The sequence below is a fragment of the Melanostigma gelatinosum genome, assembly GCF_949748355.1.
Source record: "Melanostigma gelatinosum genome assembly, chromosome: 20".
NCBI classification, from domain to species: domain Eukaryota; kingdom Metazoa; phylum Chordata; class Actinopteri; order Perciformes; family Zoarcidae; genus Melanostigma; species Melanostigma gelatinosum.
Genome location: NC_136653.1, coordinates 16,132,620 through 16,152,012, shown reverse-complemented (window position 1 = coordinate 16,152,012; position 19,393 = coordinate 16,132,620). Strand labels below are relative to the sequence as shown.

The 19,393-nt window shown below is 43.3% G+C and overlaps 1 protein-coding gene across 1 annotated transcript; it reads left to right on the top strand.

Annotated features, from left to right (window-relative positions):
- Positions 1-3,895: 3,895 nt before the first annotated feature.
- LOC306794481 (tyrosine-protein kinase Yes) lies at positions 3,896-19,331 on the top strand. The gene is made up of 12 exons (XM_079292557.1): positions 3,896-4,272; positions 10,182-10,489; positions 11,425-11,524; positions 12,087-12,185; positions 12,873-12,976; positions 13,663-13,812; positions 14,274-14,429; positions 14,898-15,077; positions 15,522-15,598; positions 15,829-15,982; positions 16,934-17,065; positions 17,796-19,331. Exons 2-12 carry the CDS (start codon positions 10,195-10,197, stop codon positions 18,002-18,004), a joined length of 1,656 nt encoding a protein of 551 aa, XP_079148683.1. The 5' UTR covers positions 3,896-4,272; positions 10,182-10,194; the 3' UTR covers positions 18,005-19,331.
- Positions 19,332-19,393: the final 62 nt, after the last annotated feature.

Sequence of the window (19,393 nt, the reverse complement as noted above, 5' to 3'; positions counted from 1 at the left end):
TACACAACCAGATACAACAGAGGTTGTCAGGAAAGGAACTAATGATATTTAAATATTAAATATTAGCTGTTGTCTTGTGACATATATCCGGTGCTGAAATGTGACTCACTGCTTCTCTTGTGCAAAAAGTTTCTCTGACTGCGTCTCTGAGGCCACTAACTTCATCCATCAGTGTGTGTTTATTATTTTATTTCCCCCCATTATTCACCTCTTTAACTTAAAGGGACAGTTTGACTCAAAGTGCCTTCATATTCACTACAAGTAACCAGGTCAAGCTTAGAGCACCATAAGCCCAGAATCATTTCGTCTTATTGCACTGGAGAGAAGCAGACACCTCTACCACCAACTCACACCAAAACAAGTTACACTGATAAATAGAACCACAATAAGGACAAAAATATGTATTTTTGATGTTGGGGTTAACTGTCCCTTTAAGATCAGGGTTCACACTCAGTTACACAACAAGATACTTAAAGGTGCAGTCAGTGATTCTAATCCAATACACTTTTTCAAATTCAGCGAATTACTTATGTTATTATGCTTATTATACTGTAACAGACAGCCAGCAGACTGCGTGGAATATACATTTTATACACAGTTAGTTTAGTCCAGTGGTTCCCTAGGGGTCAGACCCCTCCAAAAGCCCACAAGATTAAATGTGAGAGGTTATGAGATGATGGTGATGATGATGATGAAGAAAAGAGGAGAAACTTATTTTCTGCCACACAAATGCACACTCATTTTGGAGACTTTATTTGAGGCTTTTTTTGTGAAATAATGTATAATTTTACCTCTTTGGGCCGAAAACAGTTCTTTAAATGGAGCCATCTGAGAAGTTTAGAGGGATCATCACTCTTTGATGAACTCACAGACTGAAACATGACAAGGGGCCGCAGCCAGACTCTGATCAACAAATAGTTTTGTGTTTTAAGTAAAATATCAATCTGAAAAGCAACAACAGCTGTCAAATGAAGTACAATAGTTCCCTCTGAAATGTAGCGAAGCTGAAGGATTACGTAAAATGTGCTCGGTTACTTTACTTGAAATAATTAATAACTGTTGTGTTTAATTTTCATTTGCAGGCTCTGGTATCTTCAGTATTAATCCCCACCGACTCAGCTCGGTCCACACCGGTGTCAGGATCATGTGTGGAATCTTTAGTGGGTGATTCAGACCCGGTCGATCCTCGTCTGGCTCTGACGTTTGCTGCTGTATAATGCAAAGAAGCACTTTGAATCCTTAATGCAGGGGATACGTACGATCTGGAGCCCTTGCTTCACTCTGAGAGAGCACTGCATCCAAGTGGCTGAGAGAAGAAAGTGCACTGAAGAGTATCAAGCTTTTTAATGGCCTCGACACGATACAATCTTACACAATATACAGGATCTATATTAGTGGGCCGACATAACAAGTCTAAACAACACTTTCATGTTTTTTATAATGGCAAATACTGTACGTGTGTGTGTGTGTGTCACCTTGCCTTTTGGAGCCTTTAATGAGTTTGCCATAGGAAATTCATTCGGATCAACACAAGACAATCACAATATAATTCAGGCTGTCTCATTGTGTTGAGTCAGTAATCACAGTGAAATGCTGATTACTCTGCCTCATCATGTTTTACAATCAATATTTGAGCTGACGCATCCAGGATATCACTTCTTCATCATCTAATTACATACAGAGCCGAGAACATGGAGTAGATAAGAATATTGATCCAGTATTCACCTGATGCTCGCCTCACCACACCATATACTGTAAGAATCATCGTGGAATATTAATAAACGTGCTGCACTCAGCATTTTAATCTCCTGTATAGAGTTAAGTGCTTGTTGCTTTTCTTCATGTATTATATTGATTGCGTGTGTTGATAAAAGTGTCATGAAACTGATACACAATCTAATAAATGTATGCTAAAATCAATATACGGTACATTTTAAGAATGTCTCCTTAAAAGAAAATATGTTTGTACATCGGTCTGCAAACAGCAGACGATGTGTGTGTGTGTGTGTGTGTGTGTGTGTGTGTGTGTGTGTGTGTGTGTGTGTGTGTGTGTGTGTGTGTGTGTGTGTGTGTGTGTGAGCTTTAGATCACCAAATAAGAACATATGACTCATTCTAATTTAAGTACTGTTAGCTTTTTATAGTGCCTACTGGTGACATGTCGTGTTTAAAGAGTTTTATTGAGGTTAGTCTCATGATTCAAGTATTTTACCACCCAGCTTTTACAACGAGAGGGTTTGACAGAGAGTGTATTTTTAAATCTAATTTAGGGTGTGTGTGTGTGTCTTTGTGTGTGTGTGTGTGTGTCTTTGTGTGTGTGCGCGTGTGTGTGTGTGTGTGTGTCTTTGTGTGTGTGTGTGTTTGTGTGTGTATCACCAGAAGTGCTGAGGTGAATGAAAGAGACAGGAAAATGTGTAATTAAGATGCAAATTGGACATGTGGGAAAAAAATACAAAGTGCATAAATTCTTTTAATCTATTATCTATTTTATTTTGTCAGAGATTTACCATCGCATTATTTGTTCCCTCTTTATTTACAGTTTATCACTGTAAATAAATGTTCCTTTAAAAAACATGTATCTCCATAAAACATGTTAATAATAACAGATTTCTTTTCAGCTTTGTCATAATAATGTTTCTATGGATCTTTAAATACTTTATTTATCTGACAACGTAGGGGAATGTTCTTAACAACATGGATTAATCCTTGACTTTATCGCAAGTAAAAGCAAGTAAAACATCTAAATACAACTAAATAATGACAATTAGCATGTTTCCTTATTCTTGTCTTATTTGAAACACGCCTTATTATGTTTTAAATCTCACGAATGTGAACTCAGCACTCAGCACCACTGCTTCTCCATCACGCATAACATACACAAGCAAGATTCCCGACATCATACAGTTATTGAAGACATGCTTATTTATACAATACAATATAACTATTATTCTCCAGTTAGTCTAGTATAATTCATTTTTCAAAATGGCCGGCCTATTTTAAATTCACCTTGTGTTTTCAATCTCACGAGGCCGCAGCTTAACCCTCACGTCCATCCATCAATCAAACATCAGCTGAGTTGCAACATCTAGAAGACAGATAATAGTTAACAGAAGTCTACACTAATCAAACCCTATGTTAGGGTTTCATTTGGTATTTTCAAACATGCACCCTGATTCCATATCAATAGATGTGTCACAAAAATATCACTCTTCCTTATTGTTGTGTGTCGTTAACTTTATTATAATGGCTCGTACCCCACAATTGAAGTGCTCATTCCATCACCTACATCCACAACTCTATTCACACACCTCGATCTTATATTTAGCTCATAATATATATTTAATATTAATATTCAACTCTCAGTTAGAAGCCGGTATCCCTCTGATTACACAACGTTTGATAAAATGGCCTCAAGACAACAGGCTTTTTTAATTGCTATAAAGAAAAAGGTCCATTGGAGTGAAGTGAGATGACGTGACTCTCATTAAACGGCTCTGGTTTTTAGTAATGACATGGAAATGATAAATTATTACGGTTGCCCCCGGTCTTGGCCAATCAAGCTGCTTCAGGTTTCCCCGAGCTGCAGATGTGCAGCTGCAGTAGCATCGGTGCGGCCAGCAGGGGGAGCTAGAGCTCTAGACTTGTGACTGAAAACGGTGCGCACCCAGAGGACGCTTTGAGTCCACCCTTTTCTCTACATGAAACCACCCTCCTCCAGTCTGCAGGTCCGCTCTCCTCTGCTCCTCTCACATGATGATCTCTTCATAATTTCTCTGTTCAGCCGGTCCCCCCCCCCACACCGCCCTCCAGCCCTCCTCTTCAGTGTCTCGTCTCCTCAGCTGTTCTCAGATCAGCTGTACCGGACGGTTCTCTCCAGCTGTGTGCGGCTCTCCCAGTCCCGCAGACAGGGTCGGCCATGTTGTTGTGTGGTGGGGGTTGATGTAAGTTCAGTAGTAGGAAGTAGAAGCTACGAGGAGCTGGGACACTTCAGGATCTCACTTTTTTTTTTTTTTGCTGGATTAATCCTCTGCGAGGACAATGACTGTCTCCTCCGTCCTCAATGACTCTCGCGCTCCACTGATTTAACTTCAGCGTCAAATCTGTTCACAGTTTTTTCTTTATTTTATCCAGCAGGATGAAACATCCTGCAGCCTGAGGATGAAGGCGGTTCTGTCCCTGTTGGAATAACTCCGATTTTTTTTCTTTTATTACCCGGATCGGAGGGGAAGGAAATAAAAGGAGGAAACGAGAAGGAGAACGCGGATTTGAGAAGGTAAAAATCCCCAAATGAAAGTGGTCTTTGTCAGCAGGATTAGATGAGGATGGGCCGAAACGCAGTACTCGCCTGTCTGACCTGTCATCAACAAAGGAATGGAACTGTCTTATGACAACACGCATACAAACCTGTCGGTATAGGTTGTAGCATGCATGTAATTCTCCCAGAGTTATGCATTAATCATCATGTTTAAATGGGTTGAGATATCAGTGAAGATACAGCATGTGCGTAAAGTCCCGCAGGATTATTACTGAAACCACATCGGAAATCATTCTTTAAAGTAGGACAAGGTCGGCGTACCTTTGCCTTTAAAACCTATAATAACATTTAAACATGTTCAATATTTCATAATATGTGGTTTCATTTAAAACACAAGATTATAAATTAAACTCAAGTGAGAATAAACGATTTAACTGATGTTATCTGTAACCCTCACACAGAAATGTTCTCCTGTTTTAAAGCTGTTTTCCACTTATTGTATTCATTTAAAGCCAGACACAAGAGAAGCAAAAGTGCCAGCTCATCATTTCAGATATTCAACCCAATCTTTGACTCGTGCTGAGTCAGATCACTGTGAAATCAGTAGCAGGTTGAGGAGGAAGAGGAGGTGCAGGGCCCTCTTCGGTGTGAATTCAAACTTCCTGATCGGACAGCTGAGTCACAGTTTGTCTGTGTCTTCAGTTTGTGCTGTTGCTTTCTTCTACTTCTACTTTTCCACCTGCACTTGGAGTTCAGGGCCAGAGGGAGTGTCCTCATTACCTCAACATGTCATGTAAAGGACGCAGCACATCCTGAACAGCTCTGCACATCCGTGACTGAATCCTTCACTCCATATGAGGGCTGGTGAACTTGAGGAGGGAAGGAAGTTAAAGGGGGATACCGCCATGTCTAAGATATATGTGATTACAATGTGGCACCATTCTTCAGACAATGAATGGACGGTGACTTTGTCGACCCATTCTGAAATAGTTCTTCCACCCAAGGAAGTTTTTTATTTCTGTTTATAATGTGGCAGTAAAACCAGTGCACCTCACTGTGTGGAACCCATCAATATCACTTTTATTGAACGTAACACATGGTGGCTGATATCAACACTGACTTTTAAAATTATATTGAAAAAATAGATGTTACGTAACAACTGAACAGCTTAATCAGGTCAGTATCAAGCTGACACCAAGCTGGTGTGTGAGAACGGTGCATTTAATCTGTGGCTGCTTTTTCATCGCAAATTCAAAGTCTTTTTCGGCTACAGAGTTACAGACTAAATGTTCCCGCGTTTGAGAAAGGCGCAGCCCAAAATCTGTGAGATCTCGCCTCATTGCTCAGATGAAAAACGGACAGATCTGCAGGATGTTTATTTGCTGTGTAACGTTTCCAGCACCAAGCACCGAGAGAGTCGCCATCTTAAATACCCATAATGCACATGAGGCATAAGAGTAAGAGAGTACATTGTATATTGAACATTTGCATGGATATCATGTCACGGCTACGTACTGTATATACAAAGTACTTAAAGATGAACATTTCAAAAATTCACAAAGGTAAGAAAATGCCCTTTTACCCACAGTAAACCACAGTATACCCACAGTATAGGATGTATCTTTTATTACAAGTTATTATAGGGACACCAAATAAGATGAAGCATTGAAAATATATTTTACAAAAGGCAGCATTGCTTCAAGAGACTAAACTGTGATTGAAAAACAGCATAAATCTTGAAATGATCAGTCGGCATTCGGTATGCGAAATGGTGGGTTTGGATACGTTTCTCCACAGAAAAAAAAACAGGCCAATCCAGGCCATCACGTGGTCACTCTATCAGATGTTGACACTTCAAACACTCGGCCCTGTTTTGTGCCGACAACTTTGTAGACACACACTGAGATTCCCAAAATAGCTCACACTTAGACTCAGGTGCCAGTATTCAGGTATTCCCATGAGGCCTGTTTATTCTGGAGAATGTTGTGATGTCTGTTCCTCTGGCAGCACAATAACTCACATGAGCAACACAAAAAGACTTTCAAGGAGGACGTGTGTGCTGATTTGTCAAGTGAAGTTAAAAGAAAGTGATAATTTTAACTTCAATTTCCAGCTTTTCACTCAAGACTGAAGTATTGGTGCTGAAGACAAGATAAAACAGTCAGGCACTCTGAAGTCACGTACTGATGTCTCGCCATAGACATCCCATTCACATCCGTAACATCACATGACTTTTCTCCAGACCCAGTCTTTGGCAGCAGAGGAATGTGGTGGTAAGGCAGCATCTGTTGCAGATCTGAAGGCCAGTAAAGCTCCAGAGACCGTCTGCAGCCGCTATACAGCTGTCTGTCGGGACGCTGGGCCGGGTTTCACTCAGACTGAACTCCTTCAGACGCTTCAGACGCTTCAGACTTCTGGCCAAATGTTGACTTCATCAGTCTAGAAAAACCTAAACCCCAGAAGAGTGGAGCTTGTTTCAGTAAAATAAGATGCTGAAAGAACCGACATGCATTTTAGAATCAAAGTTTCTAAAGTTCTTAAAGTTAGTTTATTTATAATTCATGATATGCAAAAGATTTAAAATGTGTCTTTTTCAGTCAGCTAGCAAGTACGCGATTAATCAACCAGTCTGAACTTCAGTAAAGTATCTTAAAGCTATAGGCATCTCTTTGTGGATCGCCCGGCCCTCCTGCAGTCGGTTTACTCAGCTGAACTTTGTCTCTGCAGCCTTCTTTAAAATTCTGACCCATGACCGCTGCCAGCACCCCAACGTCTTCATCGTTCGTCGAGTGTGCGAGAGAAAGCACGGAGCTCTCCTCTGGCTTATCAGCGTTTCGTGAAGCCTGTGTGGAATTCTTCCTCTGTGGTCGGAGCGGGGGAGAGCAAACCAAAAGCAGCTTGTTGATAAGGAGAGTGCAGGTCTTAAAGTTATGAGAATATTCTCTTGTTGTTCGTCAGCTAAGACGTTTCGTTGTTTATGTTTATTGCACAAACGTTTTTGACGTGTTGCTCGGCCTCTTGCAAGAAATGTCTTCGCTTATATTTGGTGTGTCGGAAGCTTTGTTAACACATAACAAGAAGAGCCCGACATGTAGTCGACTAGTCAGGTGACAGAAAATCATGATTTTGATAGTCGAATAACTGTTTTAGTAAAAAAGATTGAAGCAAAACTGACAAATATGTCATGTCTTCAGCCTCTCAAATGTGAGAATTTGATGCTTTTATTTTGTCATAAATGATAGAAAACTGAACATCTTTGGGTTTGAGTCTCCACTTAAGAAAAGGCCTCTGCTAGCACTGAATAAAAGAATACACATCTTTGTTTTTATGCTGGCCAAAGAAAGAGACATGTTTAACCTTTAGCGGATCATTTCAAACAGTCTGTGCCAGATCACAGCGCTTTAAGCTGAATGAAAAGCTGACTTTGTCTTTATTTTCTGTCTCTATCTGTCTCTCGGGACTCTAATAGCACCATGACTTTCCCATCAGACAGAGGAAGGATCCTACGTGTTTTCACCTTCCTCCCTCATTGGTATTGTGTGGCTCCTAACTGGTGCAACTGGGAGTCCTCTGGTGTTTGTGTGCTGTTGTGGGTCATGTTTTCATCAACGGGATGTTGTCAGCAATAAGAATAAGTTGCTATTATTAGCAGCAAGGCCGCTTTTCCCTGTGGTTTCATGGCTCCGCTGTTCAGGAATGAGCTTGAGTTTGAAGTGAACAGACTCGGATGTTAAAGTCAGTGAGGTTTGACATTTAAGATCCAGTCTGGCTGCACAGTTTTTTTGGATTATTTATTCAAGATGAGGTGCAATCTTTTTCAGACACCTGTCATTAAGACATCTTGCTCTTCGCGGCCTTCGATGCCACCCGACACTAATTGTTGCATCGTTTTTTTACCTCCTCCTTGGAGTCTCACTTTGGTAATCTGAAGTGTAGATAACGCTCCTCGCAGAGAGTCTACCCATCTCACTGCCACCACCAAAATGACCGTGTGCAGGTGGAGTTTTTAAATAATAAAAGACAACAGCTTCGGCACAGTGGCCATTTTAAGTGAATGCCAACATCAGTATGCTAGCATGCTGCTGTTTAGCTAGTAATATTTACCAAGTTCACCGTCTTAGTTTAGCGTGTTAGCATGCTAACATTAGCCAATTAGCACTAGACACAAGTTCCCGCAGATATTTGGTCATAAACCAGTGTTGTTGTACTGTAGTAGTATCAGTAGCAGTGACTACAAGTATTGATTTTTTAAATTAGTTTGAGACAGTTTGACAGGAGAGAGATGAGGATTTGCATTCACTGTAAGCAGCGTGCAGGCCGACAATGCAGTTCAGAAAAAAAACATAATTAATAACCAAGCTTCTTCTACAGTATGAATACAAATGATGCTCTGCTAACAGTATCATGTTCTTAATTACTCTTTCAAAGGCTTAATTAGTTCAGCTCAGTTTTTATGCATTAATGCTAATTTTGGGACGAGTCATGTCACTTCTATGTAAACGGCTGATGTAAACAATTTTGGAAGCGAAAACTCACATTTAAATCCTGGGACGCCGTCCAGTGTTTTATCGCGTGCTAAATTCACTGCCGACCCAACGAGTCAGGCTCTCGTCTGTGTGTCGATGAAACAACAGCCCGCCGCCATACTTGACTATAAGCCAGTGAGTGAAGCCCTCCGCTGTGTTTCCGTGACACTGGTTTTGTCTCTACGTTAAAGGAAAAGGTTGGAAACGTCTTTTTTTCCCTCCATGCCAACATTCTCAACATGCTGGCTCGAGATCAAACATCCGAGATCAGATTTATTGGTCCTTTGAAGACATTTTTGGGAAATCTGCTTCAGTGACGGGCCGCTCGTAAAATGTTTTTGTAGAGGACTGCCAGTGCTCAGAGCTGCAACCTGCAATTTAAACGGTTGTTCGGTTTTATTTGAGCAAAGTGATCCGAGTCTTTGCAAGGTTTCTATGGTTTGTACCCATTTTGTTGATTTCCTTGGCAGTTCAGTCGGAGAACTCGATGAACTCTCGGATGCGCCGATGAGGGGAAAAAAAATCTCTCCCACCTCCCGGAAATCAAGGCCACTGTTCCAAAATCAGTGAAAGGTTTCTTTTGAAGAGCCTCCTCTGTTTCACCGATGCATTTGACCCTGTAATCTCGTCACTCTTGTCAGCAGCTGTGCCACATTGCTGCTCAGTAGCACTGTGTTTGTTCAGTCTGCTTTCATACTCCTCATCACTGAATAAAAGCTGCTTCGCTTCAGTCCTCTATTGTTTAACTGTCTTGTAATGTGTCAGCGCCAATTAAAGTCCAACTCCTCCAGCAGCTGTTGTTCTTGGAGGACGTCAAACTGCTCTGACCCAGTGACCCCTGAACCCTTGGGCCTCTGGCGCTGTGTGCGGTAGGCATGTTTAGCAATGCGCACATGGGCGGAGCGCCCTGTGAAGAGTTCTCATTTTTCTCCATTTCAAGGCAGAACGGCTTTAGATTGGTTTTAATCCGTCATTTGTCTGTAAACATTAAGGGATCTCTTTCTGGAACAGCCATGACATGCATTAGATGAAATGACAATCATCTTTCTATCCATCCGTTTTGCCGTTGTCATACCTCAAAGCATGCATGCTCAACTGCATCTACACGTTAGAGTCATGTATGGTTCAAAGCGGATTTACCATTGACCCATATGTCCCAGTTACCACATGACTTATAGTCTTAGTGGGATGCAACAACAAAATTATTCACTTGAAAACATCAGGTCATTAGATTGTTTCATATCGGATGTGCATGCGTCTAAAGGCCTTATGTTGCAGTCGTTAATCCTGCACCTCCCTTGGCCCCCTTCACTTTTTTCACGTATCATCACCGATGGATTTGATGCTGTGTTCTTTAATCTGCCGGCATTAAAGTGACGGCTTTGTGTCGTGTCTGTCCAGGCAGGACGAGACGATGGGCTGCGTTAAGAGCAAAGAGGACAAAGGCCCTACGATGAAGTACCGGCCAGAGAACTCCACGGCGTCAGACCCCAACGCCACCATTACCACGCCTCACGTGGGTCACTACGGACCGGATCCCACCCAGCTGCCGCAGAACCAACCTCCCTCCTCTTCATCGGGCTCTGGGGCGGCAAACTTCAACCACACAATCACGCCGTTCGGAGGCCCGTCTGCCATGACTCCCTTTGGAGGAGCGTCATCGTCCTTCTCCGGCCCTGTGTCCAACTCGTTCTCTGGTGCCGTCTCAAGTGAGTCGTGTTTTAGTGTAAGATGACAGTACAATGCTGATGATGGTCTTCGCGGAGCACAGTACCCCAAAAACACCACTTAACACCGAGCTTAACGTGGTCAGTGGCTGATCCGGCACGTCAGGGTCACGGCTAATGCCCCAGCCATTGTTAATCTAACTAGCTTTCCCTTGTGAGAGTCAACACAGGTCCTCTTATCATCTGTGATCACCCTTAATGTGTCTGAGCAGCTTACAGCCATCCTGAGAGCAAAGAGACGAGATTGAACCGTCCTGTTTCTGTGGGATTTAGGTTGTTATCCTCCTCCATGTTGGATTATCTGGCTCTCAGAGCCATGGCAGTGCGAAGGTGGCACTGGCTTGGGATAATGAGATTACTGTTGACAGCATTGTTGTCGGTGGTAGGTACATATGAATATCTGCCTGAGGGCGTGGCTGTACAGCCGGCAGGATGTTTTACAGGATGCTGCTAGGGGACGGAAAGACGAGTTGACTTTTACCATAATTTACAGAACTATGACTTTGTAGAACATATAACATGATAATAACATGTTAATATGTTATAATCTACATCCATATATCCATATCTATGTATATATGGATGTAAATTATGACTGTAAGGGAGACAAACCTATTAAAAACTGGTTTAATGCGTTGACTTGCCTTTGGCTAGAGTCTAGTCACAGCCGTGGTTTTCATGCAGGGGAAATACTCACACTACAGAATTATAAACCATAGAGAATCAATACAGCTCTCAGACCTTGGCGAGACAGATTCATCCACCTTAATAGGCCATTTAAACAGTCACACACACACACATGAAATAGTTGCGTGATGCAGTCCCTCTAGTCTTCAGCGTCGTAATGCCCTCTGCTGGTATGTGTTCACGAGCCAGTTATTCATCACAAATGAATCTGTTTTTGTGTTTTTTTGTAGGCGGCGTCACCTTCTTTGTGGCCTTGTACGACTATGAAGCTCGAACATCTGACGATCTTTCCTTTAAAAAAGGCGACCGCTTCCAGATCATCAACAACACGTAAGCATCTTCCCAGTTTCTCTCTCGGTCCGTGGGGCTTTTCCTCAGATCTCTTTCCGGTGATGACGAGATGCCTCTCTTCTCGAGCAGTAATCCTGAGCTGCACCTGTTCCTTGTTGTACCTGTATTCATCAATGCATTTGATTGAGACTTGTTTTCCTGATGCTGGCTTTCTGCACAGTGCTGTGGCTCTTTTATTTAATTCATGCTGGGGCAGAATTGTCGCCTGAGGTTGCAGCATTGTCATGTAAAGTAGATTAGTCTCGTTGAATTCCCATTGTGACAATGTGTTTCAGTGCTACCGCACATTCCAAAGAATCCGGGGGTTTAAATGAATGCAGAACAAATTACTAAAACAGCTATGTGCCTTCAAACCATTTTCCGTAAGCCACCATAGTAGCTAAATGGGGGATAATTTCATTATTATTATTCACCATTCACCGCTATTAACCGGTTTCCATCCAGCGTATCAGTCATAGCAGGATATGGTACCAGGCCTTGGTTGACTGTTGAATGGACGAGTCATTTGTCTCATGTCTCCCGTGTCATTGTCCTCCTGCAGAGAGGGAGACTGGTGGGAGGCTCGCTCCATCAACACGGGGAGAAACGGCTACATCCCGAGCAATTACGTGGCCCCTGCTGACTCCATCCAGGCTGAAGAGTAAGGCCTTGTTATAGCCTCTAGTCCTGCATCTACGGAGTCTGCACCAGGAGACTAATAACGCCAGCGTGATCCCATCTCACGTGGCTAACAAGATATTAACAGCTTCACGACCGGGATGAAGCTTCACAATGGGATTTTTAACAGTCAGCTTATCAGTCACCATTGAAAAAGGGACATACCATGAAAAGTCCCTTTTTCAATGCTTGTGCGCATACTTTTGGGGTATTTTGAGTGCCTACCAACCCCCAAACTGTGAAATAATACAACCCAGTCAGTTTTTAGATGAGAAAACATGTGATTCAGCAAGCCAATCAGATTTTGATCCCTTCCTATGTCACATGCGGGCTCATTAGAATATGCCACCATCTGAGAATCTCCACCTACCACTTGAGAACTACCGTTGCAAAGGTGCATCCTCTTTTATCTGGCGAGCCTAATCAGAGCAGAATGGGCTTTTTTAAAGAGACGCGCTCAAAAACGCAGCGTTTCAGACGGAGAGTGAATACAGGTATATTCAACCAGACGGTGTGAGAAAGAATACTGTGTTTATGGAATATTGAAGCATGTAAACATGTTCTAGTGGAAACCAAAGATACGAATATGAACCTGAAAAATGAGCGTGATATGTGACCTTTAAAGTTAGAGTTTTTCAGGGTTTTTAATGTACATGCTTCCTCTGCACAGGTGGTACTTTGGTAAGATGGGACGCAAAGATGCTGAGAGGTTGCTGCTGAATACAGGAAACCATCGAGGAACCTTCCTAGTGCGAGAAAGTGAAACCACCAAAGGTGATGATCGCTTCTTTATATGGTCGTAGCAGCGTGGACGATGCTGCTAGAAGTTGGAGAACTTAAAGGCTCGTCACAAAAAAAGCTGTCCCGGTTTAATCATCAGTACGTAAGATGAGCAGCTGCATCAGAAGACGTTTGGCTCTTTGATTAATAATTCAAAGGTTAAAACTGTACAAAATGTGAGGAAAGAAGTTCACTACAACTCCCACTGAGCATTTTGGTGTGAAGCAAACTGTGTTGCTGGGAACCTGATAATACATTCGCCACTTTATATCAGTTTACTTTTAAGATTCTGGGTCAGAGTTGATGAATTCTGCAACGATGGTTGCGTATAAATGCATGGAGCACTTTTCAAGACGGAAGCTTTCCAAGAATTAGAGAAGGAGTCAAAGTTGTAGTAAGAAAGAAGGAGATAAAAGAAACAGAATACAGTGGAACAGTCTAACGCTAGCGGCTCTGCGAGCCTTTGAACTAAATCCCAATATGCTCTCGTCTTTCATCAGTGCCTGACAAATACATTCGCTTCATTTGGGAGCTGTGAGTGCAGTCTGCTGATCCTCTGCTCTCAGTGTGTTTCTTGACTTCACGCCTGTAAAGTTGCTGAGGAACCGTGTGCTCTGCAGTCCGATCTTTGACGCTTTTTGTTTGCGATGGGTGAAGAACATGTCCCTCGTCTCCTCCAGGTGCTTACTCTCTCTCCATACGAGACTGGGATGAAGCCAAAGGAGACAACGTCAAGCACTACAAGATCCGCAAGCTTGACAGCGGGGGATACTACATCACGACCCGGGCACAGTTTGACACGTTACAGAAGCTCGTCAAACACTACACAGGTAAGCAGTTTGCAACGCTTCCCTCTCACGCTCTCTTTTTTCCTGTCGTCTCTCATTCATCAGTCATCATCAGTCTGTCACCGCACCTGCAAATTACTCTCCGTCACACCTGCTGCTTTGTGCCACCATGCAGCTTTCCGTGCCGCCTGCAGCAGGCCCTCAGAGATGAATAGTCTTTCATTTTAATAACAATTGATGGAGCAGTTAGGATGTCGGGCCTCGTCGTTGAGGTTAAATCTCTGTCGTCCCGCTTCATTTCAGTTTGACTCTGCAGCGGGTTTTTTTTGGTGTATCTCATCCATATTTCATCACAGTTAGTACAGGAGCATGAATTCATCCACACCAAAAGGAATGAATGATGCATAAAAACAGACTTCGCCTTTAAAACCGCTGGTTTCGAGGACTGATACGTGTGTGTGTAATGCAACGTTTCCATCTCTGCGTCTCGCCCCTCGTCACAGAGCATGCCGACGGGCTTTGCAACAGGCTGACCTCGGTTTGCCCCACAGTCAAGCCGCAGACCCAGGGGCTTGCTAAAGATGCCTGGGAGATCCCCCGGGAGTCCTTGCGACTGGAGCTCAAACTGGGCCAGGGCTGCTTTGGAGAGGTCTGGATTGGTAAGAGCAACACACACGAGACACGCAGGAACATGTTCAGAAAAAAATGCTTTCTGGCGTCAAAGCATTTTGTTTAGTATTCAGTCGTAATCTTCTCGATGGGGAAATACTGTTCAAAATCAGCCCGGATCTATGTCGGCGAACACACACAAACACTCTATTTATTGTCTATTTTTGTCCAGAGTTATCCACTTCCTGCAGTCGCTTCCTCTGTTTGTTGTGTCCTCTTTATCTCCAGAGATCGTCTCACTTGGCTCAAGACAAAAATGATTTGTACCTTTTTTCGATACCGCCGGCCTCGTATCCGCTCATCGCAGGCATACTTCTGCGAGGAGTGCGTGCATGACAGCACACGTCTGAGCAATTTTCAAGACCTAATTAATGATATTGTCTTGCTCCCAGCCCATTAACAGCACTCATTAACCCTGCGGCCTGTGGGCGTTCCTCTCCCTGTCGTTGTCTCTGCAGGCACGTGGAACGGCACCACGAAGGTGGCCATAAAGACGCTGAAGCTGGGCACCATGTCGCCTGAGGCCTTCCTCCAAGAGGCGCAGATCATGAAGAAGCTCCGGCACGACAAGCTGGTGCCTCTTTACGCCGTGGTGTCTGAAGAGCCCATTTACATCGTCACAGAGTACATGGCCAAAGGTACACGCCGACACAGGGATGTATGATATGTGGTGATTTCCTTTAAGGAAAAATGGAAATTTGATGGAGGTTTTAATTAATGTGATGCACAGATTGAAAGTCCTTGAGAGTCCCTCGTGGTTCCCTGAGGCCTGGAACTGGGAATGTTTAATTGAAAACTGCAGTGGGTTTGTGGGAGGCTTACAAAGCATCAGCTGCCATGCCTTTTACTTTTTGTGGCTTTTATGAGTAATTAGATGTATGTGTGTGTGTGTGTGTGTAAATGTTAACTCTGTGTGTGCATGTGATTCAGGTTCATTTCAGGATCGAGGGCTAACTTGAAATATTTAGCATCTCATATCGCAGAACTTTGGTATGCAGCGGGTGTAGTGGCCCTTTTATTGCTCCTACAGTATATCATGGCTGCTCTGCATTTACGACCTCTCGCTGTCGCCGCTTTTATAGGAAGCTTACTCGACTTCCTCAAAGAGGGTGACGGCAAATTCCTAAAGCTCCCCTTGTTGGTGGACATGTCTGCACAGGTGAGACAAAGCACACACACCTCTATGTTTTTTGTTCCTCGAGTACAGAATGTGTGTCGGTGAAATTCTATTTTAAGCCTCAGGTGAACGTGTCTTTTGTTCTTTCATTATTTTCTTCCTCTTTGTGTCTGACAGAGGGGCTTGGTGTTCTGAGCGTGAGCTAAAAATGATTTACTGAAGCCGCCGTCAGGAGATGCTGTCAAAGGTTGTTTTTTTTTGTTTGTTTTCAGATCGCTGACGGCATGGCTTTCATCGAGAGGATGAACTACATCCACAGGGACCTGCGCGCCGCCAACATTCTCGTGGCCGACAACCTGGTGTGCAAGATCGCCGACTTTGGCCTGGCCAGGTTGATAGAGGACAACGAGTACACGGCGAGGCAAGGTGGGCGGGGCCTACTGCACGTAAACTCACACCCTAACCTGTCTGAGTCACGGGTGAACGAGGTGTCAGGGTGGAGCGGTGACCTCACAACAAGGACGGCTCCCCGTTGTCTCCTCTCATGGTGAATTAGGATAATGGCGGAAAAGCAGGTGCTCCTGTTCCCTCCGATTAGTGGCGCTTTTCACTTCGCTTCATCTCACTGCAACGTCTGCTTCGTAAAGGGCTCGTTCACCCAAATGACTGCCCTATCCGTCGTGGTATCTGGCTGTGTGGGTAGTTTTGGTTTTATTTGTCCAGGTTTTGGGGGCTCTGCTGCTGTTAGTGTGCACGTATGTGAACACACTTTGACCTTTTCTGAAAAGACGCGTTGATTAATGGCATTAACGTAATTTATAGGGCGAAAAGATGATGGGTTTTGATATAATGGTGGTTGTTCTGTGGTTGTATTTTCCATTACTGATCTATTGCCTTTATATAATGATAAATAAACACTGCCAAAGAACATAAAGTCATGCTTGGACACACGGAAATCCACTCCAGGGGTTTTCATTTGGGTCAACCAACCCTTTAAACACAAGATCCTTAATAATGTCCTTTATAATCATTCTTATCCCTTAAACCTCAAAATGAATCTAGAGACTTTTCTCCGAGGTGTATTTACAAGCTGCACAACCAAAAATGATGTGTTGTTATGCTTTGGTTTCAGGTTCCTGGTGTTGTGCATGCTTGTTCACATTCACTCTCACAGGGACACTGTAATGGGACTCTAGAGTTATTGTGGTGTTTTAAACATGTGCTTCTCTGACCATGACAAGTCAAAATGTCTGCTGTGAGAAAGGCAGATTGTAGGTCATTGTGGTCATTGTGAGTCACTGGAAATAAAGCCAGACATGGAGGCATGCGCCCTCTAGTGGAATCCCCTCACCCCTCTCCTCTCCATTTACATTACAGGCGCCAAATTCCCAATTAAATGGACGGCGCCAGAGGCTGCCCTGTACGGCCGCTTCACCATCAAATCAGACGTCTGGTCCTTCGGGATCTTACTCACTGAGCTCGTCACCAAAGGCAGAGTGCCCTACCCAGGTAAGTGACAGTGACACACACACACACACACACTCATATACACACTCTGGGTGTGAAGAAGAGGGTGGTGATTCACGGCTGGAGTTATCAGCATTCCGTCTGTCAGTTAGACGTCAAGCTGCCGTGCTTCTTGATGTCTGAGGATGAAGTGAAGCCGGCTGACATTGTCTGCGGTGGTTGGTTATGCCTCTGCAGGAGGAACACACACACACACACACACACACACACACACACGTTTGAGATTAGATGAGGCCATCTGGTGGAGGGCGATCAGGAGATTGAACACCACTCTTGTTTATAACCATGTGCCAGACTGACACTGCCCTGGGGAGCAGTGCCTGCAGTGTTCTGCACCACCTTCACACCGCTGCCCTTTCTATTAGATGGAGCGCTAAAACAATTAATAAATTATGATTAAAAAAGTGAGATAAGAAGATCAATACAATCAATACAGCTAGCTCAAAATGTGGATCTATTGTTTTAAATTTTGTGTCCATTTATCAAGAAAAAAAGCCAAATATGTATTGGTTTGAACCTCATATCTGTTTTGTATCTCTGATCCGCTCTAATAAATTATAATGGGCATTTTTAACATGTTATACACACACACACAACCAAATGGGTTGTTTAAAAGAGAATCTCCTGAAACCTAAATCGAACCCCCCCCCCCCCCCAAAAAAAAACGGGTAAAAGCTGTGACGGTCCTTCCTGTCTCCTGCGTCCCCCTCAGGCATGGTCAACCGGGAGGTACTGGAGCAGGTGGAGCGAGGCTACCGCATGCCCTGCCCCCAGGGCTGCCCCGACTCCCTGCACGAGATGATGAAGCTCTGCTGGAAGAAGGACCCGGACGAGAGGCCCACGTTCGAGTACCTCCAGTCCTTCCTGGAGGACTATTTCACCGCCACAGAGCCACAGTACCAGCCTGGAGAGAACCTGTAGCCTGGACCTGTATCCCTACGCCTGGGAGGACACGTGCTTGAAGACACAAGCTCTTAATTATCTCCACGAAAAGTCGACTGGAAACCAAAACTAACCAGTCGCATAAACCACTACTTGCTCTACCCATTCTTGATTTTTTGATTTTTACTTTCAGCATCCGCCATCATTTCATTTGACTTTTATACTTGTTTTGTTTTCATTGATGGTCTTACCTGAGTGTAATGTTTGATTTTCAATGTGGATTTTTTTCACAATGTACATTAATGACTGGTAGAAAGAGGCAAATGAATTACAGTCATGCTAAATACACTAGGTGTTTGGTTCTTTCTCATGAACGCAGTCTGTTGCCGTATAAATAAGCTGTGATAATGCTTCGCAATAGAAAAACATGCGGTTTAATGTGGAGAGAGCTCGCACTCCACTTATCCTCCAAATTGGACTCTTTTGTGGTAAATTGGTGAATAATGCATCAGAACGATGAATTATTAACAGAGATAATATATTAAACTAACAGGGAGAAGCTCTCAGGGGACTGGTGGTCGTTGTCACAGTCCACTTGACAGTAATTATTTAAAAGTAAATCCCACACAGTTTAACTTAAGCTTCATCAGCTGCAGTGCAATATCTTATGTGTTACAAATCAGTGACGACAATGAGACTGTGACATGGTCTTTAATGCCTTTTGAATATCTTAAAATGCATTTCGACTTGTTTTGTTTTTATTGTTCTATGTTCCTTTGCTATCACACATCTTTATCACATTTTATTCATATCATCTGGGTTTATAGCTTCTATTTGAAGACTTTCCTGACTGTCAATCATCATCTAGAAATCTCTGCTCAGACTTTTTTTGTTTTTTTTATAACAATGCCATAATTCTTTCTGTCCCTCGCCGCCGAGGTTGTATAATCTCACTGCGATCGCTACAGAGACGTGCTTACGTAAAGACAGCGTGGGTAATGTGTCCGTGAGTTAAACAGTGATGGAACTCGAGGACTTCTCGCTGAGCCAGAATGACGAGGCGATTTTACGAGCTCTTTCTAAAAAGTGGAAATCATGAACAAAGCCTCCAAAATAAACGGGAAACAACCGTTGAATTGTCTGCAGTGTGACTGACTGAAGCACATGGGACTCTTTCATGGTCATGTATCTGAAGTGGCTCTGCAGAAACTATTTGTACAGCAATGATTTGACATATTATCTTTGCATTTTGCTCCCTTTGACTCATAGGGGACAGTGTTACGATGGGAAGTACACTAATTGATGGCTGAGCTTGTAAAGAAGGGCTTTGTATGTTACAAAATCGTCATTTTTTCAAGATTATTAATAAAAAATGGAGAAGATTGCAAAATATATTTGGGAGGGAGGTAACGGGTGCAGTCTCATCTG

Bases quoted from the DNA above. Each gene is read 5' to 3' on its own strand.
- LOC306794481 (XM_079292557.1), top strand. From the start codon at position 10,195: ATGGGCTGCGTTAAGAGCAAAGAGGACAAAGGCCCTACGATGAAGTAC. The intron at 15,078-15,521 runs GTACACGCCGAC...CCGCTTTTATAG, and splicing joins CACAGAGTACATGGCCAAAG to GAAGCTTACTCGACTTCCTC. The intron at 17,066-17,795 runs GTAAGTGACAGT...CGTCCCCCTCAG, and splicing joins AGGCAGAGTGCCCTACCCAG to GCATGGTCAACCGGGAGGTA.